Below are 25,085 nucleotides of genomic sequence, written 5' to 3' on the forward strand. Positions count from 1 at the left end.
TCCTCTCCCAGATGCACTACTTACTACTCATTCGTAGCTAATTATATTTTACGTGTCCTGTACTTGGCATTCACACAGATGAATTTAACTCTCTCATTTTCTCTTTTTTATTCTCTAGTATTACACAGTTTAATTCACTCACCAAGCTCTATTACATATTCTATATTCCATGAAAGCTCTGTCCATTAATAATAAAGAGTCTTCAAGGTCTGAATGTTTTTAGTAACAAAACTGATGTCTAATCATTTATTTTATGTTTAAATATGCATTTTGTGTTCTAAAGACATGAGTTTTAAAAAACTTGTGATGAATGGTACTACTTTAATAATAATGAGATGGTCTCTCCTCAATGCACCAACATCCTCAGAATTTAATTTTTGGACAAATATCATATTTATATGAGAAATCAGAGACTTGGGTAATATAATCCTTTCCATGTAAAAACAAAATAAGTCTCAGTCCACACTGAGATCCAAAAACTACAGCGCCATGAAACAGAAAATGAATATATAACAAAACTATTGTCCCTTTATAAACAAGATTGGTCTGATTTAAACCTCTTTAAGACAAGGGAAACAAAAAAGGAAGAAATGCAGAAATGAAACTTTAATGCCCATTTCATCACAAGGGCCCCTTTATCATTTTGCATCCATGAACCCTGTACATGGTTTAAATTAGTTCTCCCATGTCATCTGAGAATCCCCAGAGTCCAAAGATCCATCGATTCACAAAATCCAAGAGGTGAAAACGATCTTCACAATTGTACTAAATGCTAGTTGCCATTTTCACTCTCATTTTCTTATTAAGTGTACAATAAAGTTTTCTAAAGATAAAATGTGTGATAGCATCGCAACTCGCATGATCAGTGGATCACAGCTCTAATGGCTAACAACATGAGATTGTGTATCCTTGTGTTTTAAATGTTTTAATTTCTAAGATTGTAAATATCAACAGATATAACCCACTTAAGCAGACGTTCTTTGGAATTCTCAATAATTTTTGAACAGTGGAAAAGGACCCTAGGCTGAAAAGGTTCAGAATTACTTTTTTAAAAGATTGTGTCTACCAAATATTAAGATACAACTAATTCCGTCCCACATTTCTAATAATCAAAGTCACCATACACACACACAATCGGAACAAGTGTTTGGCTTAAAATGATCACTATAACAACACAAACATGAAATGAAGTTTTAACTTCATTTAACACAACTGACATGTTAGCAAGTGAAGCTTTACTCTGGGTAAAAGTCAGAATTCAAATAAGTATGGTGAACACCGGAAAAATCTTAGAGTCTAATAATTAACTTCTGGGAACCCCTTAGAAGTAAAGGAATTCCAAACCGGGGACATTAGGATTTCAAAACTTAAAAGTTGAAACTTGAACTAAAGCTTACATTTTTTAAAATCTCTTTTTCTTATGCTTGTAAATATCTTTTGTTCAAACGTGGATATCAGCAATGACATCTACCTTATTTATGTCACATCCTTCGATTAAATTTGTCTCACATAACACACACACACAAAGAAGAATTTGGTATAAGACGATGGGCATTTCAATAGTTTAGTGCACATCTTTCCACTTTCCAAATTTTCCAATTTCCAAGCTTTCCAAATTTGAACTGTAAAATTTACCTGATCTGGGTGTTTGTTTATCACTCGTTGTGACTGCTTCAGTAGGAACAGAATCTTTCACTTTAGTGGGAGACTGGATGGGTATTGAAACAATATGATTAGAACAATGTACATTTCATACAGTCTGTAGTTAAAAATTCAAAATGAAAATACAAAAGCTTTACCTCCCAGTGACGAAGATCTTTTCTAGGAGAATCTAAAACACAAAAGGGACATGTAGTTAATTATACGTAAATATGAAAGCCAACTATACATTCGTGCAGTTAGGATTAAGCTGAATCCTCATGCTTGGCTTTCAAAGTGATTACATTAGGCTTTGGTCTTGATTCTAGAGACAGGAAGGTGGATTAAGACAGCAACAAGACAGAAATAGGAACCCGTTATAAATACTATAAAAAATAGAAATATATGTTCAGGGATCCCTGGGTGGCGCAGCGGTTTGGCGCCTGCCTTTGGCCCGGGGCGTGATCCTGGAGACCCGGGATCGAGTCCCACGTCGGGCTCCCGGTGCATGGAGCCTGCTTCTCCCTCTGCCTGTGTCTCTGCTTCTCTCTCTCTCACTGTGTGCCTATCATAAATAAATAAAATTTAAGAAATATATGTTCAACATAACATGCAGTTAGGATTCCAAAAGTAAGATGATGTTTCAAATGAAATGACTAAAACAGAAATCACTAAATGTTGCACATATACTAACGTGAACATGCTGATTGACGGGGGAGAAAAGCAATCTTTAATCAGAGGAACAAATGATGACTCTGAGAGGATAAACGTGAAAGCTGATGGCAGAATGCAACAGCACATCCTGACTGCAGTACAGCAGAATCATCGATACCATTCTACTACAAGTATTTGCCATGTTCTTCAATTTGTCCCGCAATTTAGGCAGTACGCACTTATGATGAATGCATAATTTATTGAATGCGTAATTTATTTGTCACCAAAAACAGTGTTATGAATTGATCAGCCTGGTTATACTTGTAGGGTAATAGTCAATAAAAGTATTCATTTTTGTCTATACCCATGTGGGCAACTGGCATGCCTACATTTCTTGTATCCTCTAGTTTAGCCATGTTAAACTTTCTTGACCCACGCACGCAAGAAGGTATATAAAACACGTCTAAGAAATAATGTATAAGAAGCTTTCAATATGGAACCATGACTACTACCAAAATGAAAAAAATCAATTTAATTGCCACCGAATTTTTAGATACTAAAAATCTTTTGTATTTCAAAATCAGTGTCATAGTTATTGATAGTAACAATTTTAGCATTTAAGGAATGGACCCTATGATTTCTTTACTTTCCAAAATTAGTTTGATTTGGTAGACTATGTCAGTCTTGAAAAGGTTTCTTTGAAACAGCTATCATCCCCCAAAATGAGCTATCTGAAAAAAGAACACCCATACTTCCATATTCAAATTAGTCTCATTTGAATAATGAATATCAAAGCAACATATATCTTTGAGGTCCAATAGATTTGAGGAAGATGAATGGTGGCTATGTTTTATCCCAAGTCTAGCACTCCATTTGCTCTCAGTATTCTTGGTGGAGCAGCTGTGATCTAATCTGTTTCAGTAGAAATAAACTCAAGGTTTCTATAAAGTGAGTTCTCGGGCAGCCCCGGTGGACCAAGGGTTGGTGCCACCATCGGCCCAGGGTGTGATGCTGGAGACCCAGGATCCGGTCCCACGTCGGGATCCCTGTATGGAGCCTGCTTCTGCCTCTGCCTGTGTCTCTGCCTCTCTCTCTCTATGTCTCTCATAAAAAAAAAAAAGTGAATTCTCTAGAGTTTCCTCACCAACTCCAAAATTTCCTAGCTAAGGCTTCTTTCATTTTTCCCTCTTTCCCTTTACTATCCCCTGTCTTCAAAAGTAATTTCTGGGGGCACCTGGGTGGCCCCAGTCAGTTGGGAGTCTAGCTCTTGATTTCAGCTCAGTTCATGATCTTGGGGTCCTGGGATTAAGTCCCATGGGGGGTTCCTCACTCAGCAGGGAGTCTGCTTAAGGACTCTCTCTCTCTCTCTCCCTTTGCCCCCTCCCTGCTCGCTCACTCTCTAACATAAATAAATCTTTTTAAAAAGTAATTTGTGATCTATGGTCTTGATTTTTTTTTTTTTTTTTTTTTGCTTTTACAACCGTTTTTATGGATTTTCTCCACCACTTCTTTCCTCTTTGTTTAGCAATAGTATCTTACATCTATACCTTCTATTTCTGTATCTCCTTGCTCCCCTCTGGTTATAAACATGTTCAGAAATAAAAACAAAATAATTCTTTTTCTTGACCTTGTTATGTCTTGAACTGTCCAACAGATATTCCAGATTTCTCTACAGGAAAGTCTATACCCATGCTACTGAGCACATGACCCAAGGACCACAGACACGGCCATGACCTGAGAGGTCAAAATGCAGATTCCAGACCTGATGTTCAGTGTGCATTTTTAACAAGGTCTCAGGCGATTCCCTACAATTTGAGAAATCCTGGGTCATACTGAACGCTGCCGCTGTATTCCTTTACCTTAACCTTCTAGGATCAAGCCTCAAGTTCATCACTATCAATTCTGAAAGTGAAGACGTATTAAAAGTCATAAATGTTCTAACGGACTTTTTACCAGGACTAAAGCTTCCCTGATCTCCACCTAATTGACCCTGCTCTCTTTTTCCTTTTTTCCTTCCAATTCTTTTTTTTTTTTTTTGCACGAAATGATACTAACTTACGAAGTACCACCATTTCATATGACATAGAGGTACACATATCTATTTATTTAAAAGACGTTTTCATTTATTTGACACAGAGAGAGCGTGCACAAGCAGGCAGAGCAGCAGACAAAGGGAGAGGGAAAAGCAGGCTCCCAGCTCAGCACGGCTCCATCCCAGGTCCCGGGGATCATGGCCCAAGCCAAAAGCAGACCTTCAATTGACTGAGCCACCCAGGCACCCCTAACATACATACATTTATAGCTGACTAGGACATAGCTCTGCATAATCAGCTAGGTCAATCCATAATGTCTCCCCAACAGCGAGAAAAACTGGTAAGAGTGGGAAAATTTTGGTATACTACTCTGACAAGTTTGGGTACTGGAAGCTCACCTGATATCCCCACATTTCAAATAATTTGCTCCTCCTTTTATTTTTTTAAAGATTTTATTTATTTATTCATGAGAGACACAGAAAGACACACACACAGAGAGAGAGAGACAGAGAGAGGCAGAGACACAGGCAGAAGGAGAAGCAGGCTCCATGCAGGGAACCTGATGTGGAACTTGATCCCGGAACTCCAGGATCATGCCCTGGGCTGAAGGCAGGCACCAAAACTGAACTACCCAGGGATCCCCTGCTCTTCCTCCTAAAAAAATGCTTTCATTTGACCACCTTCCACTATAAAGCGTTGCTTATTTTCCTCCATTTACTCCCTGCACTCTCAGCCATTCTCATCATTCCCTCTTTGCTCTTTTCCAGCTATTTCCAGGCATTCCTTAGGTCTTGGAATACCTGGAAATGGAACCAGTAATTTAGCTCCTCTAGCCATACTCTCAATTTAATCTGCAGCTGACACCTGATAAAATATAGAACTCACCTCCTTTTCTCACCTTTCTCCTTTCTATGCATGTAATCGGTGATTTTCTTTGGAAATTAGGATACATGAGAATTTCTGTTTTAAATCAACATTCTGTCAAATGACTTTTTATAAAATACAATTCTTACCTTCTACTTGTTCATTGAATATACTTTTCCCTTGTTGATCTGCAGCTCCAGGTAAACAATCAACAGATTTCTTTGGAAGTCTTGCAGAAATACTTTTCCCTTGTTGATCTGCAGCTCCAGGTAAACAATCAACAGATTTCTTTGGAAGTCTTGCAGAAATACTTTTCCCTTGTTGATCTGCAGCTCCAGGTAAACAATCAACAGATTTCTTTGGAAGTCTTGCAGAAATACTCTGTTAAAATTAACATCAATAATGAGTTGCATAAAGATTTCCAAATCCTTTTCTAAGAAAATATTCAAATGTTCTACTTTAATCGCAATCAGACATACAAATAAGAAAAGCATGTATTGAAAATCAACACATTTAAAAACCTCATCTATGCTCTCTCAATTAAGTGCACCTTTTCAACTTCATTTGGCCATTAACTCTAACTGAACATGGAAGGCCAGAGTAAATATTTTCACAGACAAGAAGACTGACTTATACATACATTTCAACAAGGAAATAACAAAACACCTAACTCTACTTTGTATTCTCCACCAGGATACAAGGACAGTAAAACTATTGAAACAAATTCTTTAATAAGTACATTTGCTATAAATTTAAACTGTTCCTAATGGCAGAAAGATTTGTAGCCTTAAAATAAGATACTTGGCATGATAAGAAACCTCGGAGTACATCATGTTGAGTATAAACAGAACACTGTGGTAGCTGCTGCTTCATTTAGATAAACAAAGGCTTGGAATTTTCATTGGTAGGAAAAAATGGTTGAATGAAATGGCAAAGTAGGAAGAAAAACTTTTCTTGAAATTATGTTTAAATAATAGCAAAAGATTTTAGATATAGGTATGAAATGCTTCAAAAAGTATAGTAAGCTTTCAGAAGGGAAGAATAAGAACATTCATTGAGGGCAACCCTGCTGGGACCCCTCTCACTCCTAAGAGCTTTCTCTGTATCTTTACTGAATAAACTTCTTTCATTTTACTCACACACACAAAAAGAACATTTACTGATTAATCACCTAAAAGGTACCAGGCATTTGTTTTAGTACACACAGTTTCTTTTCTACACACAAAAATAACAATGATTATAACAATAGAGTGGGTCTTCCTGCTTCCTGGTCATTTCTAAGACATTAGAGTAAAAGGAACAGATGTGCTCCATGGTCTCTCTGTCCAGAATGTCCTTCTCCATCCAAGACATTCTTGCGACTGGTCCTTCCCACCCTTCACTTGGCAGCTCTGGCCACACTCAGAGAGATCTTTCCTCACTACCAAAATTCCACTCCCATTCTCATCCCCATCCTAACTACAAACGCCTCCAATATTCCCTAAACTAACATTTCCTTTTTTTTTTTTTTTTACATGAAATGCTTACAGTGACTTATAATGGATCAGAGTTTCCTTATTTTTCTGCTCCTACCACTACAACCTGTACAGCCTGGTCATAGTTAGTATTCAGTAACATAAATGTATTTAAGGTCGAAACACTGAAATTCCTCTCACTGAGGGAGTGCCTGGGTGGCTCAGTCAGTTGAGCATCTAAATCTTGATTTCAACTCAGGCCATGGGTCTCAGGGTCGTTTTTTTTTTTTTTTTTTTTTTTTTTTAAGGCAATGTTAGAAAACTTTAAATACAGGAGTAAGATCCAATCGGTAAGGCATCACAAATCGTAAAAAGTAAATTTGGGCTGCATTCAGCATAGCAAATAGACACTCTGAGCAAGCGACAGCCTTGAGAAGATGGTAAGTCACGGCCGCTCAGCCTGGGGAACTGCTCCCTCCCGCCAGAGAACCAGGCGGGTGCTCAGCCAGGCCAGGCCCATGGCTCAGCAGAGGCTGTGTAAAGGTCGGGGGTGAGGTAACTGGTCTGAGAGGCCGCTTTGTTGCCACCCTGCCCCACGCGGCTGCCACTCAGCCCATACCCCTCATGGGGGAGCCAACTTGCAGGCATGTGGCCAGGCCAGGGTTTGGCTCTGTGTTGAGCATGAAGCAAAGTTAGGATTCTCTCTCTCCCTCTCCCTCAGCCCCTGCTCCTCCCCACCCGCCCACATGTGTGTGTGCACTCTCTCTCTCTCTCTCTCTCTCTCTCTCTCTCTCTAAAACATAATCATCATCCTCATCTCACTGAGAAGGTCTAAGTACCAAATCACTATACTGTCAGCCCTTGAAGAATGCAAGGGCTGAGGGTGTTGATGGCTACACAGTCAAATATCTACAAATGACTTTTGATTCCCCCAAAACTTAGCTACTCATCTCTTATTTCCTACTTTAAGAGCAATTAGACTTAAAAATAGGAAACGTATATATGAAAAATCAAAACATTTCAATAAAAGACTCATATATATGCTCTCGAGATCTAAGCTACTTCTTAACCCTCATTTGGCCACTGACTGTAAACTCAGCATGGAAAGTCTAGTAAATTATCACCTGATGTTGACCTTACCAATAACGTAAAGGCAATGAACAAGCTTTGTATATTATATGTACTATACACTGTATCCTTAAAATATAAAGAAAAGGTTATTAAGAAAATCATAAGGAAGATAAAATATATTAAGAAAATACTTATCGAGAAGCATCTGTAAGTGGACACACAGTTCAAGCCCATCTTGCTCAAGGGCCAACTGTACACCTACACAATGTCTCTAATCACAGGCTACTGAAACTTAATAACATCCCCCAAATTAGAAATCCACCTGTCCACTCTAACTTTCCCATTCTTTTCTTAACACTTGCCGTTTTACTGTCCTTCAGAAATCTTCACATTTAAAAACCATGCCCTCGGGATCCCTGGGTGGCGCAACGGTTTGGCGCCTGTCTTTGGCCCAGGGCGCGATCCCGGAGACCCGGGATCGAATCCCACATAGGGCTCCCGGTGCATGGAGCCTGCTTCTCCCTATGCCTGTGTCTCTGCCTCTCTCTCTCTCTCTCTCTCTCTCTCTCTCTCTTTTTTTTTTTTTTTTTATTTTTTATTTATGATAGTCATACAGAGAGAGAGAGAGTCAGAGACATAGGCAGAGTCTCTCTCTCTATCTGTGACTATCATAAATAAATAAAATAAATAAATAAATAAATAAATTTTAAAAAGAAAAAAAATTTAAAAACCATGCCCTCTATATTTAGTAAGTCACTCAAATACTGCTGTGATCATTTTTTGTCTCAAGACAAAAATTTCTAGAGCATTCTTTACAGCTCACAAAGTGGGTGATCACCTTTGTTACCACATTTGGTCATGACACACACCCTAGATGTAGGTATTAGTATCATTTTTATGAATGAGGTCACTGACATTCAAACAGGTTAACCAAGTTTTTCTGAGATCCCACAGCAAGTAAGTGACAGAACCAGGATGATAGCACATCTTTTGACTTCAAATACAGTGCCCACACCATTGTAGAACAGCTGCCTCTACTAAGACATAGGACCTTTTTACCTTCTTCCATAGGTGTCACCGTAGAATAGGTCATCATTATTTTATACTATGTTACTATAAGTAGGGCAGCCACAAAGATACTCAATGCATGCTATTTTAACTATCCAAAATGTTTTTACCTTTTAAAGTACCACTAAATCATGGGGGCCTTGATGGCTGAGTCAGTTCTGGGATCAAGCCCCAAGTCATCAGCCTCCCTGCTCAGTGGGGAGCCTGCTTCTTCCTCTCCCTTTGCCCCTTCCCCCGCTCATGCACGTGCACTCTCTCTCAAATAAATAAATAAATGAATGAAAAAATAAATAAATAAATAATAAATAAATAAATTCTTTACAATAATAAATGAACAACATACCACTAAACCACATTGTTATTATACTCCCACTGCTCCTTGTAGATCTACCTGACAATCCAAATATAATACTTCTAGGGTGCCTGGATGTCTCCGTTGGTTGAGCATCCAATACTTGGTATCACCTCATGTCATGATCTCATGGTCATGGAATCAAGCCCTGTGATGGGCTCTGCACTCAGACTGGAGTCTGCTTCAGATTCTGTCTCCGCTCCCTCCCACTTAACTCTCTCAATAAATAAATAAATACATAAAAACTTTTAATAAATCTTTATATATAGTTAATATATAAATTATGATACTATACATTATGCATAATACACAAACACTATATAAATGTGTTTTATATATAAAATAGAATATGGAAATTATAATCTATAAGATACACATATATGCTAATAAATTTAATGTATAAACATAATATATATGATTTATATTCTAAAAAACTATAATCCAAACTCTGGATTATAGATACATTAGAAGATCACATTAGAAGTTTTGCAAATCCATACACACCACAGAATCATACATTTCACCATAGGTTGACCTAGAGTTTTTCTTTAGCTTTTTAGATAACTTTAAAACCCAAACTTGGGATATCTGGGTGGCTCAGTGATTGAGCATCTGTCTTCAGCTCCGGACGTGATCCCAGAGTCCTGGGATCGGGTTCCGCGTGGGGCTCCCCGTGCTGATCCTGCCTCTCCCTCTGCCTGTGTCTCTGCCTCTCTGTGTGTCTCTCATGAGTAAATGGATGAAATATAGAAAAAAAAAAAGATTCCTTAACACAATTTTAAAAAAGATTTTATTTATTCATGAGAAACACACACACACACACACACAGAGAGGCAGAGACACAGGCAGAGGGAGAAGCAGGCTCCCCACAGGGACCCCAATGTGGGACTCAATCCCTGGACCCTGGGACTGTGCCCGGAGCAGAAAGCAGATGCTCAACCACTGAGCCACTGAGCCAAATAAAAGAGGGAGTCTGCCTTATATGCTACTAGGGGGACAGATGGACAAAAATAAATAAGAACAGGAGAGGAACATTCTCTAGTTCTAGAAGTGAAGTGAATAAAGTTCAGTGAAGGCACAAGGAGACAAAAGTTGTATATGGGAAGCTCAGGAAATGCTGCAAAGATAAGGCTTGTATCTTGAAAGACAAAGTATACAAGAAGTGTGTGAAGGGCATTCTAGCAAAGGTAGAATAATCAAAAGGATGAAGTAGGAAATAACATAGTAAGTGACAATAGCTCAGAATGTGGCAAAACTAGGACACAATTATTGGGAATGGGATAAAGAAATATAATTGGAAAATCAGGACTGAACTGCAAAAGACAGGAGTCATGCTAAGATATGAACTTTCTCCGTCAGGTATTGGGGAATCCACTAAATAAGCAGAGGAGTTACATCATCACATAGATATTTTAGAAACGTCACTCTAGTACCAATGTAAAGATGAACATAAAGGAACCAAAAGAGAAGAGTATTTCAAAATTATAGATGAGAAAGTGAATTGTGGTAATAAGATGTGAAAAATCGTAAGCAGGTAAAGATACTGTATGTGGTGGAGTGACTGGATGTGGTTTTTATTTTAAGATTTATTTATTCACTTTTGGAGAGAATGAGAGTGTGTATGCCCATGCAGAGGGAGGGACAGAGGAAGAGGAAGAGAATCCTCAAGCAGCCTCTCCACTCTGCACAGAGCCTGACACAGGGCTCAATACCTGGACCATGAGATCATGACCTGAGCCAACATTAAGAGTCAGATGCTTAACCAAGGGAGCCACCCCAGTCACCTGGATGTGATGTCACCTAATTTTAGGGAAGTTTAGAGTCCAGGATTGTTTTTCTGCTGCAGTGTTCCAATGGTGCTTTATATTAGGGTGGGGAAAACAAATGACAAAGCAGATTTAAAAGTCAGGAAGAGGAAAGAGTCAGAAATAATGTCTTCCATCTGGGACTTCATCAAATCTGAAGCACCCGGGGGACTTATTAAGAAAGTTTTAGATAAATACATTAGGAGTAGAAAAAAATGACAATACTCAGGAAAACCACATGATGTTAAAAAGTCATCTATAAAACATACTAACCTGATATAATTAATGTAAACCTACACAAAACTCTGAAACTTTCAAAATATAAATAAAAGAAGGGGGGGGAACCATGGGATTCAGTACTTCACTTATATACTTCAACATTACTTCTAGAACAGAAAAAAATACTTTTTTATTTTTATTTTTTTTTAGAAAAAATACTTTTATTAATATACACAAGTAATGAGTACCTGGATGGCTCAGTTGGCTAAGCATCCAACTCTTGATTTCGGCTCAGGTCATGATGACAGGATTGTGACATTGAGATTTACATCAGACTCCACGCTCAGCAGGGATTCTGCTTCTCTCCTTCTCTCTGCCCCTCCCCCCACTTCTGAGATAAATAAATCTTTAGAAAAATGCATATATACGTGGGCATGTATTCATTTCTGCAACGAATAGCACTTTTAAGGTAAATACTGAATCCCAGGTCTCCAGGATCAGGTCCTGGACTGAAGGTGGCGCTAAACCATTGAGCCACCCAGGCTGCCACACTATTCCTTATTAAAAATGAAACTTAAAAGCTAAGACTAAGTTGTAGAAGAGAAATATTTTAGGGATTACAGTATTTTAAGGCACTTTATGAGAAAAACATAAAACCCACTTTAAAATTCACATGGTTTCTTATTCCACTGTGAATAGCAGTGGAATTAATAGCTTTAATTCCCTATCTACACATATAGGATGGTACTTAAAGGCTGGGGAAAGAATCTAATATTAAAATATTAATAATCATGATCATCCAAATTAAAGTTTTAAAGTCTCCAAAGTCATGAATGATTATCAAGCAGGACACAATATTCCATATTCACGGGAGAGAAGAAAAGGCCTTAAACAATCAAATCACCTGTATATCTGAGTTTCAGATAGGAAAGAATTCACAGGTTAAATTTAACAATTTTTGGCAGCACCGGGCTGGCTCACTCACAGGAGTGTGTGACTCGTGATCTCAGCATCTGAGTTTAAGCCCAGCATTGGGTATAGAGATTACTTAAAAAAAAATTTAATATAAAAAATACAAAACAGCGAGTGAAGCCGAGGGGAGCCCACAGCTCCCGAGAAGGCGAGGGGTGTGCGTGCGTCCGCCTCTCCCCGCGCCCTCCCTCGCGGCCTGCGACACCGGGGCCGGGTCCGCCACCGCCTGCCTGGGTGGCCTGGCGGGAGCTCGCGCCCTGCCCTCGGGGTCGGCGCCGCCGCCCCTCCCCCTCGTCCCATCCCGGCGCTGCGGTCAGTCCCGCCCCTCCGGCGCCCACAGCCCGGGCCCATATGCCGCCGCGGCGGCGGGGGCGGGGATCGCTTGGGACTCCCCTTCACAGGGTGGGCGTCCCCGCCGCCTCCCCGCCCCAGGAAGCAGAACGTGATGAACACGGTGAAGGGAAAGGCACTGGAAGTGGCTGAGTACCTGACCCAGGTCCTCAAGGAATCAAAATGTAAGGAAACCGGTGTTATCACCCCAGAAGAGATAACTTTCAAATAATCCTGAAAACCTACCAATTCGGTCGGAGATTTAAAGAGAGAACTGAAGTGACACAGTGAGAAACCTCTGCCCTTCTATCCAGTACAACTTGCTTATGCCCACTCTGCACTGAGCAAAATGACTAGAAGGAAAAACTCACCTAAAAAGAAAGAATCAGAAACATTCCTCTCCCCCACAGTGTTACAAAATTCGAATTACAATTCAATGTCAGAAAGCCAATAAAGAAGCACAATTATAAAGCTACTGGTGGCTCAAGATAAAAAGCATAAAGGATTCAAGAGACTTCATGACTGCAGAATTTCGATCTCATCAGGCCGAAATTAAAAATGAATTAAATGAGATGCAGTCCAAACTGGAGGTCCTGACGACGGATAACGATATAGAAGAATGTGTGAGTGACAGAGAAGACAAGTTGATGGGATCCCTGGGTGACGCAGAGGTTTGGCGCCTGCCTTTGGCCCAGGGCGAGATCCTGGAGACCCGGGATCCAATCCCACGTCGGGCTCCTGGTGTGTGGAGCCTGCTTCTCCCTCTGCCTGTGTCTCTGCCACCCTCTCTCTCTCTCTCTGTGTGTGTAACTATCATAAATAAATAAAAATTAAAAAAGAAAAGACAAGTTGATGCCAAGGAAGGAAATGGAGGAAAAAAGAGAAAAACAAAAGATCATGAGGACAGGTTAAGGAAAATAAATGACAGCCACAGAAGGAAAAATCGACATGTAATTGGGGTTCCAGAGGGTGCCAAAAGGGACAGAGGTCTAGAAAGTGTGTTTGAACAAAACCTAGCTGAGAAGTTCCCTAACTTGGGGAGGGAAACAGGCATTCAGATCCAGGAGATAGAGAGATCACCACCTAAAATCAATAAAACCTGCACAACACCTTGACATTTAATAGTGAAGCTTGCAAATTCCAAAGATAAAGAGAAGATCCTTAAAGCAGCAAGACACAAGAGATCCCTAACCTGTATGGGGAGAAGTCTTAGTAATAACAGGAGACCTCTCCACAGAGACCTGGCAGGCCAGAAAGGGCTGGCAGGATACAGTCATGGTCCTGAATGAGAAGAACATGCAGCCGACAATACTCTATCCCCATCAAGGCTCCCATTCACAATAGAAGGAGAGATAAAGAGCTTCCAAGATAGGCAGGAACTGAAAGAATATGTGACCAGGAAAGCAGCTCTGCAAGAAATATTAAGGAGGATTCTGTAAAAGAAAGAGTAAGTCCAAGGAAACAATCCATAAAAGCAGAGACTGAACAGGTATCATGATGACACTAAACTTGCATCTTTCAATAGTAACTCTGAACGTGAATGGGCTCAATAACCCCATCAAAAGATGCAGGGTTTCAGACCGGATAAAAGAGCAAGACCGATCGATTTGCTGTCTACAAGAGACTCATTTTAGACCTAAGGACACCTACAGCCTGAAAATAAAAGGTTGAAGAACCATTTAACATTCAAAAGGTCCTCAAAAGAAAGCAGGGGTAGCCATCCTTCTAACAGCTAAAGTAAAGTTTATCCCAAAGACTGTAGTGAGAGATGAAGAGGGACACTATATCAAACTAAAAGGATCTCTCCAAAAAGAGGACCTAACAATCATGATATTTATGCCCTGAATGCGGGAGCTGCCAAGTATATCACTCAAGTAAAAATGAAAGTTCAGACATACTTAGATATTAGTACACTTATGTGTGGAGACTTGACTATAGTCCTTTCTGCAATCGACAGATCTTCTAAGAACAACATCTCCAAAGAAACAAGTGCTTTAAATGGTGCACTGGACCAGATGGATTTCACAGATATTTACAGAACTTGACATCCAGACGCAACTGAATACACATTCTTCTAAAGTGCACATGGAACTTTCTCCAGAATAGGCCACATACTGGGTCACAAATCAGGTCTTAACTGATACCAAAAGACTGGGATTGTCCCCTGCATATTTTCAGACCATAATGCTTTGAAATTAGAACTAAACCACAAGAAGAAATATGGAAGGATTTCAAACACGTGAGAGGAAATGACCATCCTGCTAAACGATGAAAGGGTCAACCAGGAAAATAGAGAAGAATTAAAAAGATTCCTGGACACTAATGAGAATGAAGATACAACCGTTCAAAATCTTTGGGATACAGCAAAAGCAGTCCTGAGGGGGAAATACATCGCAAGACCAGCAGCATCCGCCCCAAAACCAGAAAGAACTCAAATACAAAAGCTAACCTTGCACCTAAAGGAGCTGGAGAACGAACAGCAACTGAAACCTTCACCCAGCAGAAGAAGACAATAAAGATTCGAGCAGAACTCAATGAGGCAGAGACCAGAAGAACTGTGGAACACATCAACAAAACCAGGAGTTGGTTCTCTGAAAGAATTAATAAGACAGAGAAACCATTAGCCAAACTTATTTAAAGAAGAGAGAGAAGACTCAAATTAATAAAATCATGAACGAGAGAGAGGAGGGAACACCTCCAACACCAAGGAAATACAAACGATTTTGAAAACGTAGTATGAGCAGCTTTACGCCAATAAATTAGGCAATCGAGAAGAAATGGGTGCATTTCTGGAAAACCACAAACTACAAAACTGCAACAGGAAGGCATAGAAAACATGAACAGGCCAATAACGAGGGAGGAAACTGAAGGAGTCATCAAAAACCTACCAAGAAACAAAAGTCCGAGGCTAGATGGCTTCCCAGGGGAATTCTATCAAACGTTTAAAGAACAAACCATACCTATTCCACTAAAGCTGTTATGAAAGATAGAAAGGGATGGAGCACTTCCAAACTCGTTGTATGATGCCAGCATCACCTTAATTGCAAAACCAGACACAGATCCCACCCAAAAGGAGAATTCAAGACCAATAGCCCTGATGAACACGGACGCAAAAATTCTCAACAAGATACTAGCCAACAGGATCCAACAATACATTAAGAAGATGATTCAGCATGACCCAGTGGGATTTATCCCCGGGATGCAAGGCTGCGTCAACACTCTTAAAGCAATCAATGTGATTCATCATATCAGCAAGAGAAGAAACCAAGAACCACATGATCCTCCCAATAGATGCAGAGAAAGCATTTGACAAAATACAGCATCCATTCCTGATCAAAAGTCTTCAGAGTGTAAGGATAGAGGGAACATTCCTCAGCATCTTAAAAGCCATCTACAAAGAGCCCACAGCAAATATCGTTCTCAATGTGGAAACACTGGGAGCCTGTCCCCGAAGATCAGGAACAAGACAGGGATGTCCACTCTCACCATTGCTATTCAACATGGTACCAGAAGTCCTAGCCTCGGCAATCAGGCAACAAAAAGAAATAAAAGACTGACTGAGAGTTGGAAGTCCAACTCTCCCTCTTTGCAGATGACATGATAATGTAGCTAGAAAACCCAAGAGACTCCACCCCAAGATTGCTAGAACTCACAGCCATTTGGCAGTGTGGCAGGATACAATATCAATGCCCAGAAAAACAGTGGCATTTCTATACACTAACAATGAGACTGAAGAAAGAGAAATGAAGGAGTCAGTCCCAATTACAATTGCACCCAAAAGCATAAGATAACAAGGAATATACATAACCAAAGAGGTAAAGGGTTTCTACCCTCAAAACTACAGAACACTTCTGAAGGAAACTGAAGAAGACACAAAGAGATGGAAAAATATACCATGCTCATGGATTGGCAGAATGAATATTTGGAAAATGTCAATGTTGCCCAGGGCAATTTACACACTTAATGCAATCCCTATCAACATAATATGGACTTTCTCCACAAAGTTGGAACAAATCATCTTAAGATTTCTGTGGAATCAGAAAAGACCCCAAATAGCTAGGGGGAATATTAAAAAAGAAAACCACGGCTGGGGGCATCACAATGTCAGATTTCATGTTGTACTACAAAGCTGTAGTCATCAAGACAGTGTGGTACTGGCACAAATACAGACACACAGATCAATGGAAACAGAATGGAGAATCCAGAAGTGGGCCCTCTACTCTATGCTCATATAATAGTCGACAAAGCAGGAAAGACTATCCACTGGAAAAAAGAGAGTCTCTTCAATAAATGGTGCTGGGAAAATTGGACAGCCACATGCAGAAGAAAGAAACTGGACCATTCTCTTACACCATACACAAAGAAAAACTCAAAATGGATGAAAGATCTAAATGTGAGACAGGAATCCATCAGAATCCTAGAGGAGAACACAGGCAACACACTTGTTGAACTTGGCCACAGCAACTTCTTGCAAGATACATCCCTGAAGGGAAGAGAAACCAAAGCAAAAATGAATTATTGGGACTTCATCAAGGTAAGAAGCTTCTGCACAGCAAAAGAAACAGTCAACATAACAACCTACAGAATGGGAGAAGGTATTTGCAAATGACCTATCAGATAAAGGGCTAGTATCCAAGATCTATAAAGAACTTAGTAAACTCAAAGAAACAAACAATCCAATCATGATATGGGCAAAATACATGAATGGAAATCTCACAGAGGAAGACACAGACATGGCCAACAAGCACATGAGAAAATGCTCTGCATCACTGGCCATCAGGGAAGTACAAATCAAAACCACAATGAGATACCACCTCCCACCAGGGAGAATGGGCAAAAATCAACAAGGCAGGAAACAACAAATTTGGAGAGGACGTGGAGAAAGGGGAACCCTCTTGCACTGTTGCTGGGAATGTGAACTGGCACAGCCACTCTGGAGAACTGTGTGGAGGTTCCTCAAAGAGTTAACAATAGATTTGTCCTACGACCCAGCAATTGCACTGTTGGGGATTACCACAAAGATACAGATGCAGTGAAATGCCAGGACACCCGCACCCTAACGTCTCTTGCAGCAATGTCCACAACAGACTAACTATGGAAGGAGCCTCGGTGTCCATCGAAAGACGAATGGATAAAGAAGATGTGGTCTATGTATACAATGGAATATTACTCAGCCATTAGAAACGACAAATACCCACCATTTGCTCTGAGGTGGAGGGACCTGGAGGGTATTATGCTGAGTGAAACGTGTCAGTCTTTAAAGGACAAACATTATATGGTCGCATTCATTTGGGGAATGTAAAAATTAGTGAAAGGGAATAAAGGGAGAGTAGATAAATTGAGTGAAAATATCAGTGAGAGTGACAAAACATGAGAGACACCTAACCTTGGGAAAAGACCAAGGCGTAGTGGAAGGGGAAGCGGGCAGGGCGTTGGGGTGAGTGGGTGATGGGCACTGAGGGGGTCACTTGGCAGGATGAGCACTGTGTGTTATGGTATATGTTGACAAATTGAACTCCAATAAAAAAATTACAAATAAAATACAAAATTAAAAAATACGAAATATAACAACTATGAAGACTAAAGTTTCCCGAGATAACGTAAAATGTATCCACTGTTTGAATCTTTGAGAAAGTAAAGATCATCCTTCTGGAAATAATATTGTATACTCTACGGGCAACTTTTCCTTCCTTACGATTCTATAATGATAAATCATCTGATAAAAAAATGATAAATCATGAGTTTATTCATTTGACATGTGTCTCTATTCTAAGCTTATATTTAAAAACAGATGCATCAGAATCCAGAAAATAGTTTTTATATTTTTTAAGAATCTTGCAGCTTAAAATTTATTTTTTTCATTTAATGGATAGAGATTAAGAACCTCACTTACCTAAGAAAAAAATTCAGTTTTAATTAATGAAAAAACTAAAATGTTTATGTCCTCTCTATTCTCAAAAGATATAAAGTCGACCAAGATTATACCACACAGTAAGTTTAATTAGAAACCACAAGAAAGACAACAGCCAAAATTCAAAACTCATAATAAATCTGATTACGGCTTAAAACAGACTTCACTTTGCACTATGTATAAACACAACTCTTGCTAAATTAAATATAGGCTATCATACTTTATTAAACTTAAAAGGATAAAATTTCCTTCCCGTTCTTCATAAAAACGAGCTGTCATTCTGAAGAATCTGAGCATTTTTTGTATTGCCTTTTATTAACTTGCATTTAAAATAATTTCTACCGTACTTTATAATATACAGCATCTGTTCTACCTTAGCCTCACTATTGCTGTGTTTTTAATAATAATCTCTCTAAACTCTCCTATCTTTACATTCATCTCATCCTTATTAAATGAATTCTTACCCCACAACCCCTCCCTCATCTTCACATCCATCGAGCTATTCTTTCCAGTTGCTTTCTAATTCTTTCCCTCCATAATGACATACCTAAGATTTGTTTACTCCCACCAACCATAATAAATCTCAACCCAGTACTTACTTCTCTGTTGTTATTCCACTGTTTTCTCTTATATTCTTGAGGGCTTCCATTTCTCCCTTAGATTCTTTTCATTATAAGGATATCAAGAGGATGGTATGTGAAAAAACATGGGGGACAAAGTTCAAAACAACTTACCTTTGTAACACCAAGCATTGCTAAAGACTTTTGAGGAGTTTCAGGTGATACAAAAGCAAGAGGAGAATAGTCAGAGACACTGACTGATGGTTTACAAAGAGTTTCAGTCTTATCTTCCCTTGCAAAATTGTTGTCAGCAAATAAAGGTCTATCTTCTTGGCTCACAAGATCACATTTTGCTCCTATTTAGTGAAAAACAAAGTAAAGAGTACATGAAGATATCTGTAACTATGAATTACTAAATAACACAAAAATGGACAAAACTCAGTGAATAACACAAATCTTCAAATAGCTTACTCTTGGGTCGCTGAAAAGCAGCCATTAGCTTTCTTAAGTTTAGTTTCGGGACAGTCTAGAAAAAAATTGATAGTTTTCAGAATTACAAGTATCACATTTCGTAAAAACAATTGTAATATTCACCATTACCAAATGAACACCATTACAAAAAGAACACAGGTTTTGGAGATCATTCAAATATAGATTCAAATCTCAGTTCCGCCATTTACTAACCTACATTTTCTCATGGAGGTGAAGATTATAAGAGATTTAATAGTCCCAAAATGTTACTTTTCTTACCCCTGATTAGTATACAAAGTCTTCCTCAAAAAGTTAAATAAAAATAGAGCTATCCGGGATCCCTGGGTGGCGCAGCGGTTTAGCGCCTGCCTTTGGCCTAGGGCGCGATCCTGGAGACCCGGGATCGAATCCCACGTCGGGCTCCCGGTGCATGGAGCCTGCTTCTCCCTCTGCCTATGTCTCTGCCTCTCTCTCTCTCTCTCTCTCTCTGTGACTATCATAAGTAAATAAAAATTTAGGGAAAAAAATAGAGCTATCCTATGACCCAGCAATCGCAGTACTCAGTATTTATCCAAAGGATACAAACATAGTGATTTGAAAGGGTACCAGCACCCCAACGTTTAAAGCAGCAATGACCACAATAGCCAAACTACAGAAAAAGCCAGATGCCCATTGACAGATGAATGGATAAAGAAGATGCGGTGTGTGTAAATACAATGGAATATTACTCAGCCATCCTAAAGAATGAAATCTTGCCATTTGCAATAACATAGATGGGACTTAAGAGTATTATACTAAGTGAAATAAGTTAGAGAAAGACAAATACCATATGATTTCAATCCTATGTGGAATTTAAGAAACAAAATGGAGGTGCATAGCAGAAGAGAGGGAAAAATAAGATAAAAATCAGAGAGAGACAAACCGTAAGAGACTCTTAAACACAGGAAACAAACTGAGGGTTGTTGGAGGGGAGAGGGTTGGGCAATGGGGTAATTGGGTGATGGGCATTAAGGAGGGCCCTTGAAGCACTGGGTGATGTATGCAACTGATGGATCACTGAATTCTACCTCTGAAACTAATAATACGCTATATGTTAATTAATTTGAATTAAACAATTTTAAAAAGGGGATCCCTGGGTACCTCAGTGGTTTAGCGCCTGCCTTTGGCCCAGGGTGTGATTCCTGGAGACCCGGGATCGAGTCCCATGTCAGGCTCCCTGTATGGAGCCTGCTTCTCCCTCTGCCTGTGTCTCTCTCTGCCTCTCTCTCCCTATGTCTATCATGAATAAATAAAAAAACTTAAAAAAATTTTTTTAAATACTTTCTTTACCAAAATGTCGTACAATAAAAATTTATCACTAGGTAATTTAAATTCAAAAAACTAACAATAAGGGCAGCCCTGGTGGCGCAGCGGTTTCGCACCGCCTGCAGCCCAGCGCGTGATCCTGGGGACCCTGGATCGAGTCCCACATCAGGCTCTCTGTATGATGCCTCCTTCTCCCTCTGCCTGTGTCTCTGCCTCTCTCTCTGTCTCTATGAATAAATAAATAAAATCTTTAAAAAAAACTGACAATAAGAAATGTCATTATTGGGACGCCTGTGTGGCTCAGTGGTTGAGCATGTGCCTTCGGCTCAGGGTGTGATCCCAGAGTCCCACATCAGGCTCCCTGCATGGAGCCCGCTTCTCCTCCCTCTGCCTCTGTCTCTACCTCTCTCATGAATAAATGAATACAATATTTTTTAAAATTAATTATTTTATTATATTTAAATTTTTTAAATGTGTTTGCATTATTTATAATTGCATGACGATCTCTTATAAGAGAAAATATTAAAATTTAGTTTTTAGTAGTATTTATTTGGGCAAGTTGGCATTACAAACAGTTTAAGTTGCTTTTGTTTGTCAAAATGCTAAGGACAAATGATTGTCTAACATCAGCTCCTTCCAGGAAAGTGAGAAAAATAATAAGGCTTGTGGGGTAATGATTCAGGAATGAAAACCACAGACACACATACACAACAGAAAGGCATAATCAAAAATATTGACAATAAACATAGAAAGAGATGGACTGAAAGAACAGACACTAAAGAAACGTGTTTTGTTTTTTTCCCCCATGTAAGGAAAACTTAGGGTACGGGAAAGTCATGTACAAAAAAATGCAGGGGGGAGAGCCATGTGGCTCAGTGGTTGAGTGTCTGCATTCGGCCCAGGGCGAGATCCTGGAGCCCCAGGATCGAGTCCCACGTCAGGCTCCCTGTATAGAGCCTGCTTCTCCCTCTGCCTGTGTCTCTACCTCTCTCTCTCTCTCTCTCTCTCTCTCTCTCTCCCTCTGTGTCTGTCATGAATAAATAAAACCTTTAAAAAACGCAGGAAGAAGAAGAAAAAAAGTAAAACATAAGATGTGACCAATCAAGCATGAGCTTAAGGCAGGGAAAAATGTAAGTTAAAAAAGGCCTGTGGAAAAAATGGTCAGGTTAGTATTAACTTATTAGTTAATACTAATTAATTATTAATTAGTATAATACTAACCTGACCATTTTTTCCACTGGCCTCACTCTGTGTGTGTGTGTGTGTGTGTGTGTGTGTGTGTGCGTGTATGTATGTATAGTGAGGAATATACAATGAACAGCCGCCTGTTTTATATATACATATAACATTTATATAATAGATATATTTATAAAATGTAATTGAAAAAAGATTAAGAGACTTTTGTTAATACTATATCCCTAATAATACTGACTTTTCTTACTCTACAGTTGTTTATAAATATTGTAAATAAGGAATTTAGTTTTGGGATGCCTGGGTGGCTCAGTGGTTGAGTGTCTGCATTCGGCTCAGGGCATGATCCTGGAGTCTCGGGATCGAGTCCCACATCACTGTGTGTGTCTCTCATAAATAAAAAATAAAATCTAAAAAGTAAGAATTTACTTTTTTCACCATAAAGTAAATTCTTCAGATAGTGGTCATCTCTCACAACCAGGAAGGTATAAATTATCACTAGAGAGAGAAAAAAATTGAAAAAGAAATGTTTCAAACACATCAACTTTCCATGTGGAATAAGAACTGGTAATGAGAATTCTAAGAAGAAATGTATACCTTGAAAGCCTGTATCTAATGTAATATAGATGGGGTTAAAAAAACAAAAGGTGAGGAATTTTTATCTAAAATTCTAAGTTGACAATTGAAGGATACTAAAAAACATAACATTCTTTCTTACTTTTTTCTTTATTTCCTCAACATAATTCACTTGAGCTTGTAAATCCTAAATGGGAAAAGGAAATATAAATTTGAACTTTACTTTTAAATGTATATATTTATGACATATTATGCATAATACTTATAACATTCCATTTTACAGAATTCCATCTGTCTGCTCACTTATTCACATTCGAAAAATATTAAATTGCTTCTTCCAAGCAAGATATTATTTTAGGTGTTCCAGGAGAAGCACGACTGTTTCCTAACATAATCTACTACCTTATAATGAAGCAGGGTCTTTAAAATGAATATGTAAATAATTATAAAATATCTAAAATTTTAAATTTGAACATCGGACACAGGACTATGAGTAGATATTTTTAGCACTTTACTATAAAAGAATTCTGAGAATGGACATTTTACCATGGGGTTAGGAAGAGCCTCCCTTCTAGAGCTGATTATTGTTTTAGGCAATACTTGTATTCTTCACTTAGATAAAGAGTGTTAACTATACTCTTAATGGAATAATTTCAAAAACACAGTGGAATACCATAGCAATATAAATTGTGAGAAACAATCCCTGATTTTCCACAATTTCTATTATTTTAGTTTAAATGTAACAAAAAGGATAGAAATAGAGAACCGAGTCCTCTTTGGTAAAACTATATGCTAACAAGATAAAAAAAAAATGTCCAACAAAGAAAAGTATCCAAGAAAAAAAACCTACAATAATTGGATCCACTAAAGATTTCAGTTAGGCATGAGTATTATAAAAGTCATGATAACAATAAATAAATTAATTCATTAAATGAATCAATAAATTAAATGTTAGTATAATTTAAAAATCACAACAGTAAGAATTCTGATCCCTGACCAAATGTCATGTTCCCTCCAACATGGGAAAGCTTTTCCCAATAAAAGTTTGCTGTCATTATATATGTTCCTACCTATTTTTTCTGCCGATTTACCAAAGTAAAAAAAAAAAAATTCAACTTTCCATATGTCTCTAAAATGTACTGACCAACCTTCCATTACAAACATAAAATGACATCATATAAGTTAAATTTTATCCCAAAGATGGTAGTAGGAGATGAAGAGGGACACTATATCATAATAAAGGATCTCTCCAAAAAGAGGACCTAACAATCATGAATATGTATGCCCCAAATGCAGGAGCTGCCAAGTATAACAAAAATTAATAACCAAAGTTAGGACATACTTAGATAATAATACACATATACTTGGTGCCTTCAATCTAGTGCTTTCTACACTCGATAGGTCTTCTACGGACAAATCTCCAAAGAAATAAGTGCTTTAAATGATACACTGGACCAGATGGATTTCACAGATATTTACAGAACTTGACATCCAGACGCAACTGAATACACATTCTTCTAAAGTGCACATGGAACTTTCTCCAGAATAGGCCACATACTGGGTCACAAATCAGGTCTTAACTGATACCAAAAGACTGGGATTGTCCCCTGCATATTTTCAGACCATAATGCTTTGAAATTAGAACTAAACCACAAGAAGAAATATGGAAGGATTTCAAACACGTGAGAGGAAATGACCATCCTGCTAAACGATGAAAGGGTCAACCAGGAAAATAGAGAAGAATTAAAAAGATTCCTGGACACTAATGAGAATGAAGATACAACCGTTCGAAATCTTTGGGATACAGCAAAAGCAGTCCTGAGGGGGAAATACATCGCAAGACCAGCAGCATCCGCCACAAAACCGGAAAGAATTCAAATACAAAAGCTAACCTTGCACCTAAAGGGGCTGGAGAAGGAACAGCAACTGAAACCTTCACCCAGCAGAAGAAGACAATAAAGATTCGAGCAGAACTCAATGAGGCAGAGACCAGAAGAACTGTGGAACACATCAACAAAACCAGGAGTTGGTTCTCTGAAAGAATTAATAAGACAGAGAAACCATTAACCAAACTTATTTAAAGAAGAGAGAGAAGACTCAAATTAATAAAATCATGAACGAGAGAGAGGAGGGAACACCTCCAACACCAAGGAAATACAAACGATTTTGAAAACGTAGTATGAGCAGCTTTACGCCAATAAACTAGGCAATCGAGAAGAAATGGGTGCATTTCTGGAAAACCACAAACTACAAAACTGCAACAGGAAGGCACAGAAAACATGAACAGGCCAATAACGAGGGAGGAAACTGAAGGAGTCATCAAAAACCTACCAAGAAACAAAAGTCCGAGGCTAGATGGCTTCCCAGGGGAATTCTATCAAACATTTAAAGAACAAACCACACCTATTCCACTAAAGCTGTTATGAAAGATAGAAAGGGATGGAGCACTTCCAAACTCGTTGTATGATGCCAGCATCACCTTAATTGCAAAACCAGACACAGATCCCACCAAAAAGGAGAATTCAAGACCAATAGCCCTGATGAACACGGACGCAAAAATTCTCAACAAGATACTAGCCAACAGGATCCAACAATACATTAAGAAGATGAT

General features: G+C 38.8%; 1 protein-coding gene across 7 annotated transcripts in view; it reads right to left on the reverse strand.

The window, feature by feature from the left end:
- Window positions 1–25,085, reverse strand: part of LOC140595960 (uncharacterized) — a 182,201-nt gene that overhangs the window by 72,210 nt on the left and 84,906 nt on the right. For 4 of the 7 annotated variants that reach the window (XM_072742443.1, XM_072742431.1, XM_072742415.1 and 1 more), the window contains 6 exons: window positions 22,617–22,661; window positions 19,403–19,457; window positions 19,106–19,287; window positions 5,339–5,570; window positions 1,800–1,831; window positions 1,636–1,708 (listed from right to left, as the gene is read on the reverse strand). In XM_072742443.1, the coding sequence (XP_072598544.1) occupies window positions 1,636–1,708; window positions 1,800–1,831; window positions 5,339–5,570; window positions 19,106–19,287; window positions 19,403–19,457; window positions 22,617–22,661 (619 nt within the window). The remainder of the gene's footprint in view (window positions 1–1,635; window positions 1,709–1,799; window positions 1,832–5,338; window positions 5,571–19,105; window positions 19,288–19,402; window positions 19,458–22,616; window positions 22,662–25,085) is intronic. The other 3 variants (XM_072742450.1, XM_072742437.1, XM_072742418.1) reach the window with 1 other exon arrangement.

Source organism: Vulpes vulpes, chromosome 2 (assembly GCF_048418805.1).
Source record: "Vulpes vulpes isolate BD-2025 chromosome 2, VulVul3, whole genome shotgun sequence".
NCBI classification, from domain to species: domain Eukaryota; kingdom Metazoa; phylum Chordata; class Mammalia; order Carnivora; family Canidae; genus Vulpes; species Vulpes vulpes.